Source organism: Heloderma suspectum, chromosome 5 (assembly GCF_057233095.1).
Source record: "Heloderma suspectum isolate Gila_16-S chromosome 5, 16-S_ref, whole genome shotgun sequence".
Classification (NCBI taxonomy): Eukaryota; Metazoa; Chordata; class Lepidosauria; order Squamata; family Helodermatidae; genus Heloderma; species Heloderma suspectum.
The window spans coordinates 102,658,377-102,671,613 of NC_139462.1; the positions used below are offsets into that span (position 1 = coordinate 102,658,377).

Genomic DNA, 13,237 nt, shown 5'->3' on the forward strand with positions numbered 1-13,237 from the left:
GGATTAAGAAACACCAGCAATATTTGACGAATGGATTAAGAAATATCAACAATATTTGAGGACCTGCAAGATCTGTTTGAAGAGAAGGATGGCTACATCAAGGCAAAAAAAAGGATCTCTGCCTACCCCCCATACCTCCGTTGGCAAAGGCTCTGAGAAGCAAAAATACAGAGGAGTTACTTGCTCTGATAAAAACTTTGTCCTTGCAATTTGCTGAACAGGCTAAGAGGATGGATACAATTCAAAATTCCATCACCGCCCTGCAAGGGGCTGTGGATTTAATCAACACTTCTTGGCAAAAAATGGAGGCGAAGGTTAACGAGCTGCAAGATCGGGCGGCAGGGAATGAGATGTCACAAGCTTTTTTCAACAATTTTTCTGTCAGAATTTCTCAACTGGAGGCTTTTGCGCACAGGGCAAATGTACGTATCATTGGCATTAAAGATTTACCTACTGATGTGAATTTGTCTACTTTTGTAGATAAGCTCCTGCATGAGATACTCCCTGTGCCATCTGATTATTCTTTTGATATTGAGCAGGCATTCCGTGTGTCAAATGCCAAAGGGGCTGGTTTTACGATTATAGTCCAATTTGCAAGAATCTCCACAAAAAATTATATCCTGCATTTGGCGAGGGCGGAAATTTTTTTTGGAAACAAGATAAAATTATGCTATTTCTGGATTACACCAAAGAAGTTGCTGAGAAAAGAAGGCAATTTGACAAGGCAAAAAATATGGCAAAACAAATGAACTTACAATATCACTTAAAATATCCCGCTACATTTTGCATTTTTTTTGAAGGCCACAGAATCATAGAATAGTAGGGCTGGAAGGGGCCTACAAGGCCATCGAGTCCAACCCCCTGCTCAATGCAGGAATCCAGGTCAGAGCATCCCTGACAGATGGCTGTCCAATGTCGTCTTGAATGCCTCTAGTGTGGGAGAGCCCACCACCTCCCTAGGGAATTGGTTCCATTGTTGTATTGTTCTAACAGTCAGGAAGTTTTTCCTGATGTTCAGACGGAATCTGGCTTCCCGTAACTTGAGCCCATTATTCCGTGTCCTGCACTCTGGGATGATCAAGAAGAGATCCTGGCCTTCCTCTCTGTGACAACCTTTCAAGTACTTGAAGAGCGCTATCATATCTCCCCTCAGTCTTCTCTTCTCAAGGCTAAACATGCCCAGTTCTTTCAGTCTCTCTTCATAGGGCTTTGTTTCCAGTCCCCTAATCATCTTTGCTGCCCTCCTCTGAACCCTCTCCAGTCTGTCTGCGTCCTTCTTAAATTGTGGTGCCCAGAACTGGACACAGTACTCCAGATGAGGCCTCACCAGTGCTGAGTAGAGGGGAACTAGTACTTCCCGGGATTTGGAAGCGATGCTTCTATTAATGCAGCCCAAAATAGCATCTGCCTTTTTTGCAGCCACATCACATTGTTGGCTCATATTCAGCTTGTGATTGACAACAATTCCAAGATCCTTCTCGCTTGTAGTGTTGTTGAGCCATGTATCCCCCATCTTGTAACTGTGCATTTGGTTTCTTTTTCCTAGATGCAGAACTTGGCATTTATCCCTATTAAACGTCGTTCTGTTGTTTTCTGCCCAGCGCTCCAGTCTATCCAGATCACTTTGAATTTTGTTTCTGTCTTCCAAAGTATTAGCTATCCCGCCCAATTTTGTGTCATCTGCAAATTTGATCAGCATTCCCTGCACCACCGCCTCCAAGTCATTAATACAAATGTTGAAGAGCACTGGGCCCAGGACTGAGCCCTGCGGTACCCCATTCGTTACCTCTCCCCAGTTTGAGAAGATCCCATTGATAAGCACTCTTTGAGTCCGATTCTGTAGCCAACTGTGGATCCACCGGATCGTTGTTTCATCTAGCCCACTTTGAGCTAGTTTGCTCATCAGGATATGATGGGGCACTTTGTCGAAAGCTTTGCTGAAGTTGAGGTATATGATGTCTACAGCATTCCCACGGTCCACAAGGGAGGTTACTTGATCAAAAAATGAGATCAGATTCGTCTGGCAGGACTTGTTCTTGACAAATCCATGTTGGCTTCGAATAATCACTGCATTGTTTTCAAGGCGCTTCCAGATGGATTGCTTTATCATCTGCTCCAGAATTTTCCCAGGGATTAATGTCAGACTGACTGGTCTGTAGTTCCCAGGTTCCTCCTTTTTACCCTTTTTGAAGATAGGGACAACATTAGCCCTCCTCCAGTCATCTGGCACTTCACCCGTCCTCCATGATTTCTCAAAGAGAATAGACAGCGGTTCTGAGAGTTCTTCTGCCAGTTCCTTTATGACTCTAGGATGCAGTTCATCTGGCCCTGGAGGTTTGAACTCATTCAAAGTAATTAGGTGTTCCTTGACCATATGCCTATCCATCTCAAGCTGCAATCCTGCCCCTTCAGCCTGTACTTCGCCTTTGCCAGGGGGGTCATAGACCCTCTTTTGGGAGAAGGCTGAGCCAAAGTAGGAACTGAGCACCTCTGCCTTTTCTTTGTCATCTGTTATCATTTTGCCATCCTTATTTAATAGCTGAACCACCATTTCTTTCCTCTGCCTTTTACTATGCACGTAGCTGAAGAAAGCCTTTTTGTTGTTTTTTGCATCCCTCGCTAACCTCAGCTCGTTCTCAGCTTTAGCCTTCCTGACACCATCCCTGAAATTCTGTGCTACCTGCCTGTACTCTTCCTTTGTTACTTGGCCTTCTTTCCACTTCCTATATGTGTCCTTTTTTGTTTTCAGGTCATCTCTAAGCTTTTTGTGAAGCCACATTGGCGTCTTCTGTTGTCTTCCACCTTTTCTTCTTGTTGGAATGGTTTGTAATTGTGCCTTGAGAATTTCCTTTTTTAAAAGCTCCCACCCATCTTGGACTCCTTGTTCTGAGTTTATTAAAATCAGCTTTCCTAAAATCCAGGGTACGCGTTTGACTATACTCGGCTTTTGCTTCCCTTAGAACCAAGTACTCAAGTACAACATGGTCGCTTTCCCCCAGAGTTCCTGTAACTGCTACTTTATCCACTAAGTCATCTCTGTTGGTTAGGATCAAGTCAAGGATAGCCGATACTCTAGTTCCTTCCTCTACTTTCTGTAGGAGGAAGTTATCCGCCACACAAGTCAGGAATTTCCTGGAGGGGCCATGTTTTGCAAGTTTGTTCTGTTTGTTTCCCATACTGTAGGCATTAGTATATAGACATCAAAGACCATGTGCTTCATAGTCTGGCTTTCTTCCTACATGTGCCTGAAGAGTATTATTGGGCGCTATCAGAGCTGTTATCTCCGTTGCAGTGCATGTGCCTACGTCCATTGTTACCCCCAACATTACATCTCCCTTCCCCATAGGATTCAGTTTAAAGCCCTCCTGATGAAGTTCTTCATGCTGTGGCCAAACACATTCTTCCCAGCCTTTGTGAGGTGCAACCCGTCCCTTGCCAACAGCCCATCTTCGAGGAAGTATAGCCCGTGGTCCCAGAATCCAAATCTCTCTCGTAGGCACCACCTTCGTAGCCAGTCATTCACCCAGAGTATTTTTCATTCCCTTTCTATCCCTCTTCTAACTACTGGAAGTATGGATGAGAAAACTATATGGGCCCCAAAGTTCTCGAGTTTCCTTCCCAAAGCTTCAAAATCTGACATGATATCTTCGTAGCTCCGCTTGGTGGTATCATTTGTTCCCACATGGATGAGAAGAAAGGGATACCTGTCAGTGGGCTTTATGAGTGCAGGCAACCTTTCAGTCACGTCTCTAATCCATCCTCCCGGGAGACAACATACCTGGCGAGTCCACGGGTCTTCGCGACATACTTGGGTCTCGATCCCACGCAGCAAGGAGTCTCCCACTACTACCACTCTTCTCTTCTTCCTGTTGTAGGCCTGGGTTTCATCGCCTCTGTTTGACTGACCTTCAGCCTCTTGCTCACTCTCATGTAGGTTCCCCTTCCTCTGCAGGCTGTCCTCCAGTCTCATCCGCAAGTACCTGGAATCAGTTCCACAGCTCCACTGCTTCCACTGGTGCAGAGAGGCGTCTAGTTCTTCTTCTCCTAACTGTCACCCTTTTCCAAGGAGTATCCTGTCCTCCATTTTTCTTCACCTCAGCATTTCCCACTGTCTCATCTTGCTGTTGCTCTTCAAGCTTCTGGTCTTCCCTCTGCTGCTGTAGTTCCCCCATTCTGTCCAAGAATTCTTCATGTTCTCTTATTCCCCGGAGGGTCGACAGTCACCACTCCAGTCCACTTACTTTTTCTTCCAGCAGCGTGATCAACTTGCACTTGTTGCAGGTGTAGGCCATGTTGTTCTCAGGCAAGAAAACAAACATTGCACACACCTTGCAGGTCACCATCACTGGAGAGTCCTATCCTTCCATTGCCTCTTTTCCCTTTTTGTGTCTAGCTTTGTGATTGTTCTAGACTAGCCTGTGCCTGCTCCTCTACTCAGCAGAGGTTAAAAGCAGAGTCCCACTGGTGTGGAAGTGTGTGTTACAAGACAAATAAATGAAAAAAGATAGTTAAAAAATAAAATAAAATGTTAGGGGCCTCCCCCTTGACCTCCTCTGCTGAACTCCCCTGGCCAACTCCTGTTTGCTCCCCCTGTTCGCTCACTGTGGTCACTCACTCTCTGGGAGCTTGCTTGCTTGCTTCTGTAGTCCCTGGACCAGCTTGCTCTGCTCTGCTCTGCTCAGCTGGGAGGTGGGAAACAGACTGAAGCTTCCCGCCCACTCAGCTGCTGGGAGTACTCAGGCCACACCCCCCCAATTCAGTTGGAGCTCTCAGAAGCACCTGGTGAGCTCACAGCCACTCAGAAGGATAAAGTTGTTTCTAAATCATGATGAAGTTGTTTCTAAATCATGAAGTTGTTTCTAAATCATGAAATGGCAGAGGAGTGGCTAAATGGAAAATCGAATGAGATTTCTGTTCCAGCCCCATGAACTTGAATCTACAAACATATTTTGTTAACTGGCTTTGTTTAGTCTGTAAGATTCAGGCTAGGCTAGAGATAAATGCTCATATATATACATATATCCGTCCTTTTTTTTTCTCTCTCATTTTTTTCTTTTTCTTTTCTTTCTCTCTGTCTTTAAATCCTTTCTTTTTAAAATGGATATGATATACTATACTTAAATTTACTGTTTGAGGGTGTATAGAAATGTGCACACTCATTTATATAACTAGTACAAAATACATTAGTGATTGTTGTAAGGTTTTATACTTTTTAATCTCCTTCCTTTTTTATTACTATTATTATCATTATTATGAGATTGGCTAGTAAGATTTTTGGCTGGTTAAAATGTTAAGCTTTACAATTTATGTTAGCTGAAGGGCAATATATGGTTACTGGAAATGAATGGTAGGCCTGCTTCCTTGCTACAAGACTGATGATATGATATTGAAATTTAAGGTTGATTATTTATGCTGTATTGAATTGTAATATTGCCAATGTTATAGGTATAATTTTTAAGTAGAATGGGATTTGAAGTTTTTGTGTACTGGAGTTTAAATTTAATTCTTTTAAATAACTTTTTATATATTTGTTTATGCTTTCTTCTTCTGTCTCCTTCTGTTTTTTATTTTTTTCTTTCGTTATTGCTGTGTCCTCCTAAGAATACTGTATTGTTGGGAAATTGTAGTTACTGATTAGGTTGTTGGTACTGTTTATTTCATTTATAAAGATAAAAAATAGAATAAAAACTATTTTTAAAAAAGAAAAGTCACAAATTGTGAGCAAGCTGGAAAAATGGGAGTGCTTATAGAAGTAAAACTGTTGTTATCTCAAAATTAAACTGTATCATTATGAGGAGGCAGAATGTCAATTGCATTTCTTTTCACAAGATCAGCATTTTTAGTCTATAAAGTATTCAAATTCCTTTGACTAAACAACACACCACAACTCCCATCCCAAACCTTAAAAGCAGGAGTGAACTCACCTAAAAGTAAGTGTGGGCAACTTGTGGACCTCCAGATGTTTTGGCCTACAACTATAATCAGCTCTAGTTAGCATAGCCAATGGTGGAGGGGAACAAGTTGCCCAACCCTACCTTAAAGATGAATGGGTTTTTTTTAATGGCATAAGCTTTTGTGCACTGCTGAAGTGGACTCTAGTTCACAAAAACTTGCACCATAATAAATGTGTTATCTTGTGCCATAAGACTCTCTTGTCTGCTGCAAAAGACAAATACAACTACCCTTCTGGAAGCATTTATAAAGCTAGCTTACTCTTTTCCATGTATTTTAGCGAGTCGCTTACAATTTATAAGTCACAATGTGTCCATAGCGTTGCTGAAATGCCAGCTCAATTGGGTTATCTGGATCTTTGAAATTATAAAAATATAGTGTTTTCTGAGCAACCACAATGCATACCTGAAAAAAGAAAAAGAAAATGTGGAATGAGACCAGCATCACATACAACTTCTAGCAAGGATGAAAGGCAGTTATTTACCTTGCTCTGACTTGCAGCTTTCAAGACTTTTTGTTAATACATTTAATTTCTAGTGCTGCAAGAGTGAGATGGAAATGTCTCAATGGTACCATGTAAGACAGGGTGGGCAATATGTGGCCCCTGCTGCCCCTTGGTAGTGCCCATAGCACTACAAGAGTCAAATTTAGCTTGCAAACAAGTTTAATTTAACCCTTGCATAGCAAACCAACAATTTTTAAAAAGAAAAATTCTGGATGCCCAATTTGGGGGAGGGGGCAGAGTGTACCCCGCAGGTGAAGTTCCAGCGGGGAGAAATGGCCCCCGGAACACTCACAGTTGCTCACCTCTGATGTAAGGACTTGGTGGAGACGTAACACTGCCAGTCTCTTAACTCATGGTATCTGCTCTCCCTACTCTCATCCTTGGTGCAAATTCCCCACTCCCTTTCCTTGTCTGCCTTCACTGTAAAAATAAAGGACTTTTTCCACTTGAATGTTTGGATTGCCAAGATGTGCTACAGTTACATCTTGGATTTTATTTTCCTGTGTTAAAACTTCCCTCTTCCCTTTTTTCAATGACCTTTAACTTCAGCAAATGAAGTAGGACGATTGAACACAGAATCTGCACTGTCCTGCTATTAATGACTTACTGTGGTCTCATTTCCTCCTGTTCTGTCATCAGTCTTCATCACTATAAACTCCATATCACTGGGCTCTCCTCTCACTGCTGTCTGCAAGAATAAAGTACCACAGTGAATATAATGTACAGCTTTTCGTTTCTTTGTTTGTTTACGTGCTACACTGACAGCAAAGTGACAATAACAAGGCAAACATTTTTTCCAGGTATTAATACATTCTTACTCATAACTATCAATAACTATTCCAAGAGCAACTTCAGACACTAACTTGCTATGCAGGAATTGGATGCACAAGTTGCCCATGCTTCATGTTCTTCTGCAATAATGTAATACCTGAAGTACAGCCTTCACATTTCCTTCACTCCACTTTGAAAACCTTTTCTTTGCTTGTTTGAAACGCTCCCTGGGTTGGAACCACATTTAGTCATACTTAGAGTAGGCCTATTCTACTCATACTCAAAGGAGAATGGGACTGCTCTGAGTATTACTAAATCTGGATTCAACCACCTGACAAAGAATGATGCCTCCATCTGAAAACCCTAATCCTAGCCAGCTGAGACCATTAGTTTAATTCTCAGAACAGAACGTATGATCAAGAGCCAAGCCTGGATACAGAAGAATTCATTGCAACACTTTAAAATAAGTACTTGGTGTAATGAAGTATGACATTAGCTTGCTTGCTTGCTTGCTTATTTATTTATTTATTTCATAAGTATCCTGCTTCTTTCTCCCTTTCAGGAACTCAAAGCAGCTAACAAAAATCTACAAAATAATCATAAAACCAAAATGATAAAATCATATCCTTAACAGACTGCAACTTGAGCCTTAGTAAAAGCCCACTATATTCCTATCTATATACAGCTATGGATATCTCCATGACTATCACCAGCCTAATCAGCATCTTCACTACCCTCCCCCTAGTAAACAGAGAAAGCTAGGGAAGCAAGAGGAAAAATAAAGAGACAAAGTAAATCAGTAGTGATGCCTTTCACACACAAAAAACTGTTCTTGGAGGTCATGAATGAGCTTCAAGTTGTTATTTTTGAAAGCATGGGCACTATCATTAATAGGAGGTGGCCCAACAAACAGTGGACTGTAGTGCACTTGAACATTAACCACAGGGTGTTTCACAAACAATGTTAAAGTGCTTTGTGCATTCCCTGCACCTGTAAATCAAAAGCAAAACCTATACTGGCTAGAATGTGGATTTAATTTATAACTGGCTCTCTTCTGTTTTCTCTCTCACATTAAAAACATTCACATATGGAACAAATAGCAGGAAAGAGGCGTAAAGACAGTTTTTAATTTAACTTTTCACGTCTTGTGCAAAACAACATGAGTTTATTACCACTCTTATAGTATCTCCTTCGTGGTTGCTAATTGTTATCAGTTTGTCTTCACCGCCTAATGCTAAAAATTTCCCATTGCTCCAACAACCACACGTAATCCGCTTGGTGTGCTTACCTGGTAGAACAAACGCACAAAGAAAAATCACAGGAAACAGTTTTGCTCCTTAACGATATTAAACAATGCTTGAAAGTTAACAGTGTGATTTAAGTAAGGGTATTCAATAGTACAATTATCACAATGAACTACCAAATTGCTGGTAAAATAAACACAGTAGTCTAGGCAAATATCACTTAGCAACTTTTTATAAAAAATGCTGTCATAGGTTAACAGACATTCTCCAATTACACATTGTTAGATATTTACACTAGGGATATATTAACTAGATAGTTATGAAAAACTTTCTGCTTTCTCTACAAACACATAAGTCCACTGGCTTCATTATGGTACTGACCAAGGATTGGAATCTTGCGAGATGTTTGGCGATTATATATTAGTACATTTCCCTTAGCTGTTCCAGCAGCAAGTAAGGCTTCAGCTTTTGACCAACGTAAGAAAGACATTGGTTCCCTGCAATTAAAAAGAAAAATAGGACTATAAACAATTAAAGAAGGTTTAGTTGATTACTATTGTTTGCTTTTTTAGGGTTGATTCCAATGTTAGCCCTACTTAGAGTAGACCCACAGAAATGAATGGGACTTGAGTTAGACTAACATTGGGTACAAGCCTTAATATTTCAGGAAAAAGAGGGAGCCCATGGCTCCAGATCAAATATTAGGCAGATTCAGTTATAATATTGCAGCAGAAAACTAGCATGAGAATTTGAACAATATTTATAAGCTGTCCTTCAGAGGAAACTGCTCATAGAATTAAAAAAGAAAAACTAACAATAAAACACCCTCATTTCAAAACCACTCACAATGAAATTATTTAATTAAGGACTATTCTCTGAAACCAATTCAGTTTAAATACATTTAGGGAGCAATCCTACTGGAATAGGCAGCCGCCTCCGAACTCAGAATCCAATGCAAGGCAGGAGAAGAGAGGAGGGGATTGTCCCCTCCACACTTCAGCTGCCCTGCATTTGCAGCTAGACAACCGATTTCGGCTGTCTAGCTGCAGGAAGTCGGAGCAGGGGACGTGGCGGCCAGATGACACATTGGATGGGTCGTACTGGCATTTCTGAGTTCCCCACCCTGGAATGACCCCAGGAATGCCCCGTTTTCGCTGCTCCGCACTCCTCTTCCGAGCGAAGAGCGCGGGGTTGTTCTGCGCTGCCTGCAAGGCAGCGTGGGAGGGAGTGAAGGTTAGTTCTCAGGGAACCAACCTATCCTATGGCTGTCTAGCCACTGACTAGCGGCCATAGGATTGCACCCTTAATTACCCAAATCAGAATAGTTTTCTTTCTGAGAGATGGAAGATAGTATGAAATATCATGCAATAAACAAATGCTGCTGCTCACTGTTATAAGGAAAAGCAACCTTTGTTAGCTTCACAAATAAACAAATGTATTCTTAATTCTCCGCCTTACCTATTAAAATTATCTCCCACTGATTAACCAATAAAAACTCTACAGTGTGATCCTACGAATATTTACTCAGAACTCACATTGTATTTAATGTGATTTGCTCTAAGGTAAGTGTACACTAGATTGAGTCCTAACTAGTTTATAATGCCTCCATATGCAAGTTTATTCAAGAGAAAGTCTCGCAGTGTACAATGGGCTTACTCCCAGGTAAATGTGTATAGGAATCCATCCTTATTTATCTATTAAACCATTTGAAGCTTGTAGCTGTAAAACTTATTATTATAACACAATAGGAGTCCCCTCACATCCAAATTGTCTACTATAGAAATGTAATAAATAAATTAGTAAGTAACACTGGCCTATCTTAAGTTGGTATCTGTAAGGATTATTACAGTAATGTATGTGACATGCTCTAAAACGTTTATGCTAGTTAATATTATATAAAGATTGAGACAATGCAGATACAAGTAAAGACAAAGAACGTGAAAACTTCTGGGAAGCACCCCACTAGCCATTTTTAAATTGACTGTATCCACCTCAGTATGAAATGGGAACAGGAAATCTACAGCATTAACTATGAGAAAGATTAGCAGCCCCATCCCTAGAAACTCTTGTAACACTGGCATATGTACTGCCATATTCTTCTCCCATATTGGCAATATGTATTCCTCTGGGAATTACAGAAACTCATGGGGATCCCTAGGTGCTTGTCCTCTGCACAGGTTTTTTCCTTTACCTGTCCAAATCCCTCAAGAGGGCAATATAAGAATCACTGAAGAGAAAGCTGGTCATCCCAGCAAGATGGCTTTGCCTAATGCCTTATCTTCCATACCTCATCCATAGCCAGAAAGGGAACAGCTGCAGGGAGCTCGATTCACCCCTCCCTGCCAGATAGAACAAGCAGCTCCAACTGGCAATTCCCCAGGAATGCAAACTCTGGCATCATCCACTGGTCAGCGAATCAAGGGCCACTGGGAGGCTGCACCCCCTGCTTCCTAGGAAGAACATCATGGCAAGGGGAAGACCAACCTGGCCCAATACATTGGCCAGTGATTTATTCTCTTTTTTCCTCCTTCCTCCCAATCCCTTTTCCTTTTGTGTCATGTCTTTAAGACTGTAAGCTTGAAGGCAGGGACTGTCTTAATATTAATCTTTACAAGCCACTTTGAGAGCCTTTTTCAGTTAAAGAGTGGGGTAAAAATGCCGCGAAATAAATAAATAAATAAATAAATAAATAAATAAATAAATTCTAAAGAGGTTTCCTTTGGAAACTATTTCAGGATATAAGGAAATGAGAAGTGCGCCCACCTTGCACCATTTGATATGTTGGTACAGGCAGAGCGTCTGTGTTATTAGCATGGACAGATAATCAACAAAACTGCCACCGGAAATCACAGAGCATCAATGATCTCTTTCATTTGAGCAGAGTTTCTGCTTCCTGTGTTAATTCCAGGTTATATCTTATATTTAAGATATAAACTGGATTGGAGATGTACTTTTACTGAACATGCAAGTTATTCTTACCTCATGCTAGTGTCCATCAAGCTTGTTTTGTTTGTGTTGGCATCCCACAAATAAATGGAACTGGATTTATCAGAAATTATTGCTAGGGTATCTCCATCTTGATCCCAGTCGATAGCAATGCAGTTGCTAAAGTAGCACAGAAAATATTAACTAGAACTGTAAAGTAAGATTTGGTCTGAAAATACTGAATTGAGTGGAAATTTCTAGATTTCCACTAGACACTAGATTTCCTTGTCTAGATTCCCTGACTTGTGCCAGTTTCTGAAGGAAACATTCCGATCTCCTAAAAACAAAACAAAACGGTGCAGTATAATCTCACCTAATTTCATAATCCTCTCCCCACCATTTCTGAAGCCATGGATGGGGATAATCTAGTTGAGTAGAACAAGTTTTCATATATATATATTCTATCTAAAAGTTAAATTTTGATTTTATACAACATTCTTTAGTCTAATTCTATCAAATCTGTTTTTAAAACTTACCCTGGTAAATTAATTTCATTTTTCGTTTGACCATGGCGATCAAAGATTTTTACAGTGTGATTATATCTAAACAAAAGAAAATAGAAGATGAGCACAGAAGAGTAATAATAATGAATATGGACATCTTTCATATACCTGTAAATATCTGTAAACCACTTTTCATGTGACAAAATCTAACTCATCTGTTTACAGTGCAATCCTATTCAAGTCTATTCAGAAGTAAGCCCCATTGAATTCTATAGGGTTTACTCACAAACAACAGTGTATAGGATTGCAGCCTCAGTGTGAAATCCTATGCATGTTTAGACAGAAAAAAGTCTGACAGCTTCCAGCATGCCCCAGTTAGCATGACTGGATGGGGCACGCTGGGAATTGTAGGACTTTTTTCTGTCTAAACATGCATAGGATTGCACCCTAAATTAATTAACATATAGGAGACGTATGCAATTTTCATATCCATGTATTTCATTTGTGTATGTTGCATTAACACTTTTAGAATCCTTCAATAATTGTTATCTTACCCTGCCACAGCAATATAGTTTCCTAATGTTTTTTGCCAAGCAAATTGCACAGGGGAACCAGGTGCATCCTTCTCTGACAGGGTAAACACTCGCTATGGAAAGAAAATGACAATGATAAACATGTAATCATTTAATGTTTTTGAAATTTTTATTTATATTTACAAAACATACATATTCTCTATAAAAGACAATTCCCAACATTCCATTATGCTGGCATGACCAAGAAATGTAGTAGCTTGCGACTGGGCTATATAGGTAGGGGTAGGTTCAAGCTCTGTTCTAAGTAGCTATAGTACAGAGTGAATGGGCTATAATCTTGAGCACAACAGCAGAGGGGAATGTGCCCCCCAATACTGGGGACAAGAGTGGCAAGGAAGCGTTAATCCAGACTTCCCCAACCTGGTGCCCTCCAGATGTATTTGGACTGCAACTCCCGTCACTCCCAGCCAGCATGACCAGCACTGCATGAGGGTGATGGGAGTTGTAGTCCAACACACCTGGAGGGCACCATGTTGGGAAAGGCTATTTTAGTCCCACGCTAGTGATGTCCCTAAGTATACCCCTTTAGTTTTTCCCATATAAGTGAATGCCTTATGATGAATATATTACCATATTTAGGGGTGGGAATGCCTTGCACCCTGAGGGGTCCCTGTAATATACAGGAAAACACATATGCCTTTTCCCATAACAGGCATTTTGCTAGCTGGACAATAAAGACTACTTCAAAGGAGAAAACGGGGCTCTGCAGTCAGTAAGAACACAAGGGATTTCTTGCACCATTGC

At 40.8% G+C, this 13,237-nt stretch overlaps 1 protein-coding gene across 4 annotated transcripts in view; it reads right to left on the reverse strand.

Moving 5' to 3' along the window:
• Positions 1–13,237, reverse strand: part of WDR19 (WD repeat domain 19) — a 51,616-nt gene that overhangs the window by 34,956 nt on the left and 3,423 nt on the right. For 3 of the 4 annotated variants that reach the window (XM_084856895.1, XM_084856896.1, XM_084856894.1), the window contains exons 2-8: positions 12,455–12,546; positions 11,934–11,999; positions 11,452–11,577; positions 8,854–8,969; positions 8,401–8,516; positions 7,065–7,145; positions 6,245–6,357 (exon numbers count right to left, since the gene is read on the reverse strand). In XM_084856895.1, coding sequence (XP_084713021.1) covers positions 6,245–6,357; positions 7,065–7,145; positions 8,401–8,516; positions 8,854–8,969; positions 11,452–11,468 — 443 coding nt within the window. In that variant the 5' untranslated portion in view covers positions 11,469–11,577; positions 11,934–11,999; positions 12,455–12,546. Of the gene's footprint in view, positions 1–6,244; positions 6,358–7,064; positions 7,146–8,400; positions 8,517–8,853; positions 8,970–11,451; positions 11,578–11,933; positions 12,000–12,454; positions 12,547–13,237 lie in introns of those variants that run through there. The other variant, XM_084856897.1, reaches the window with a different exon arrangement.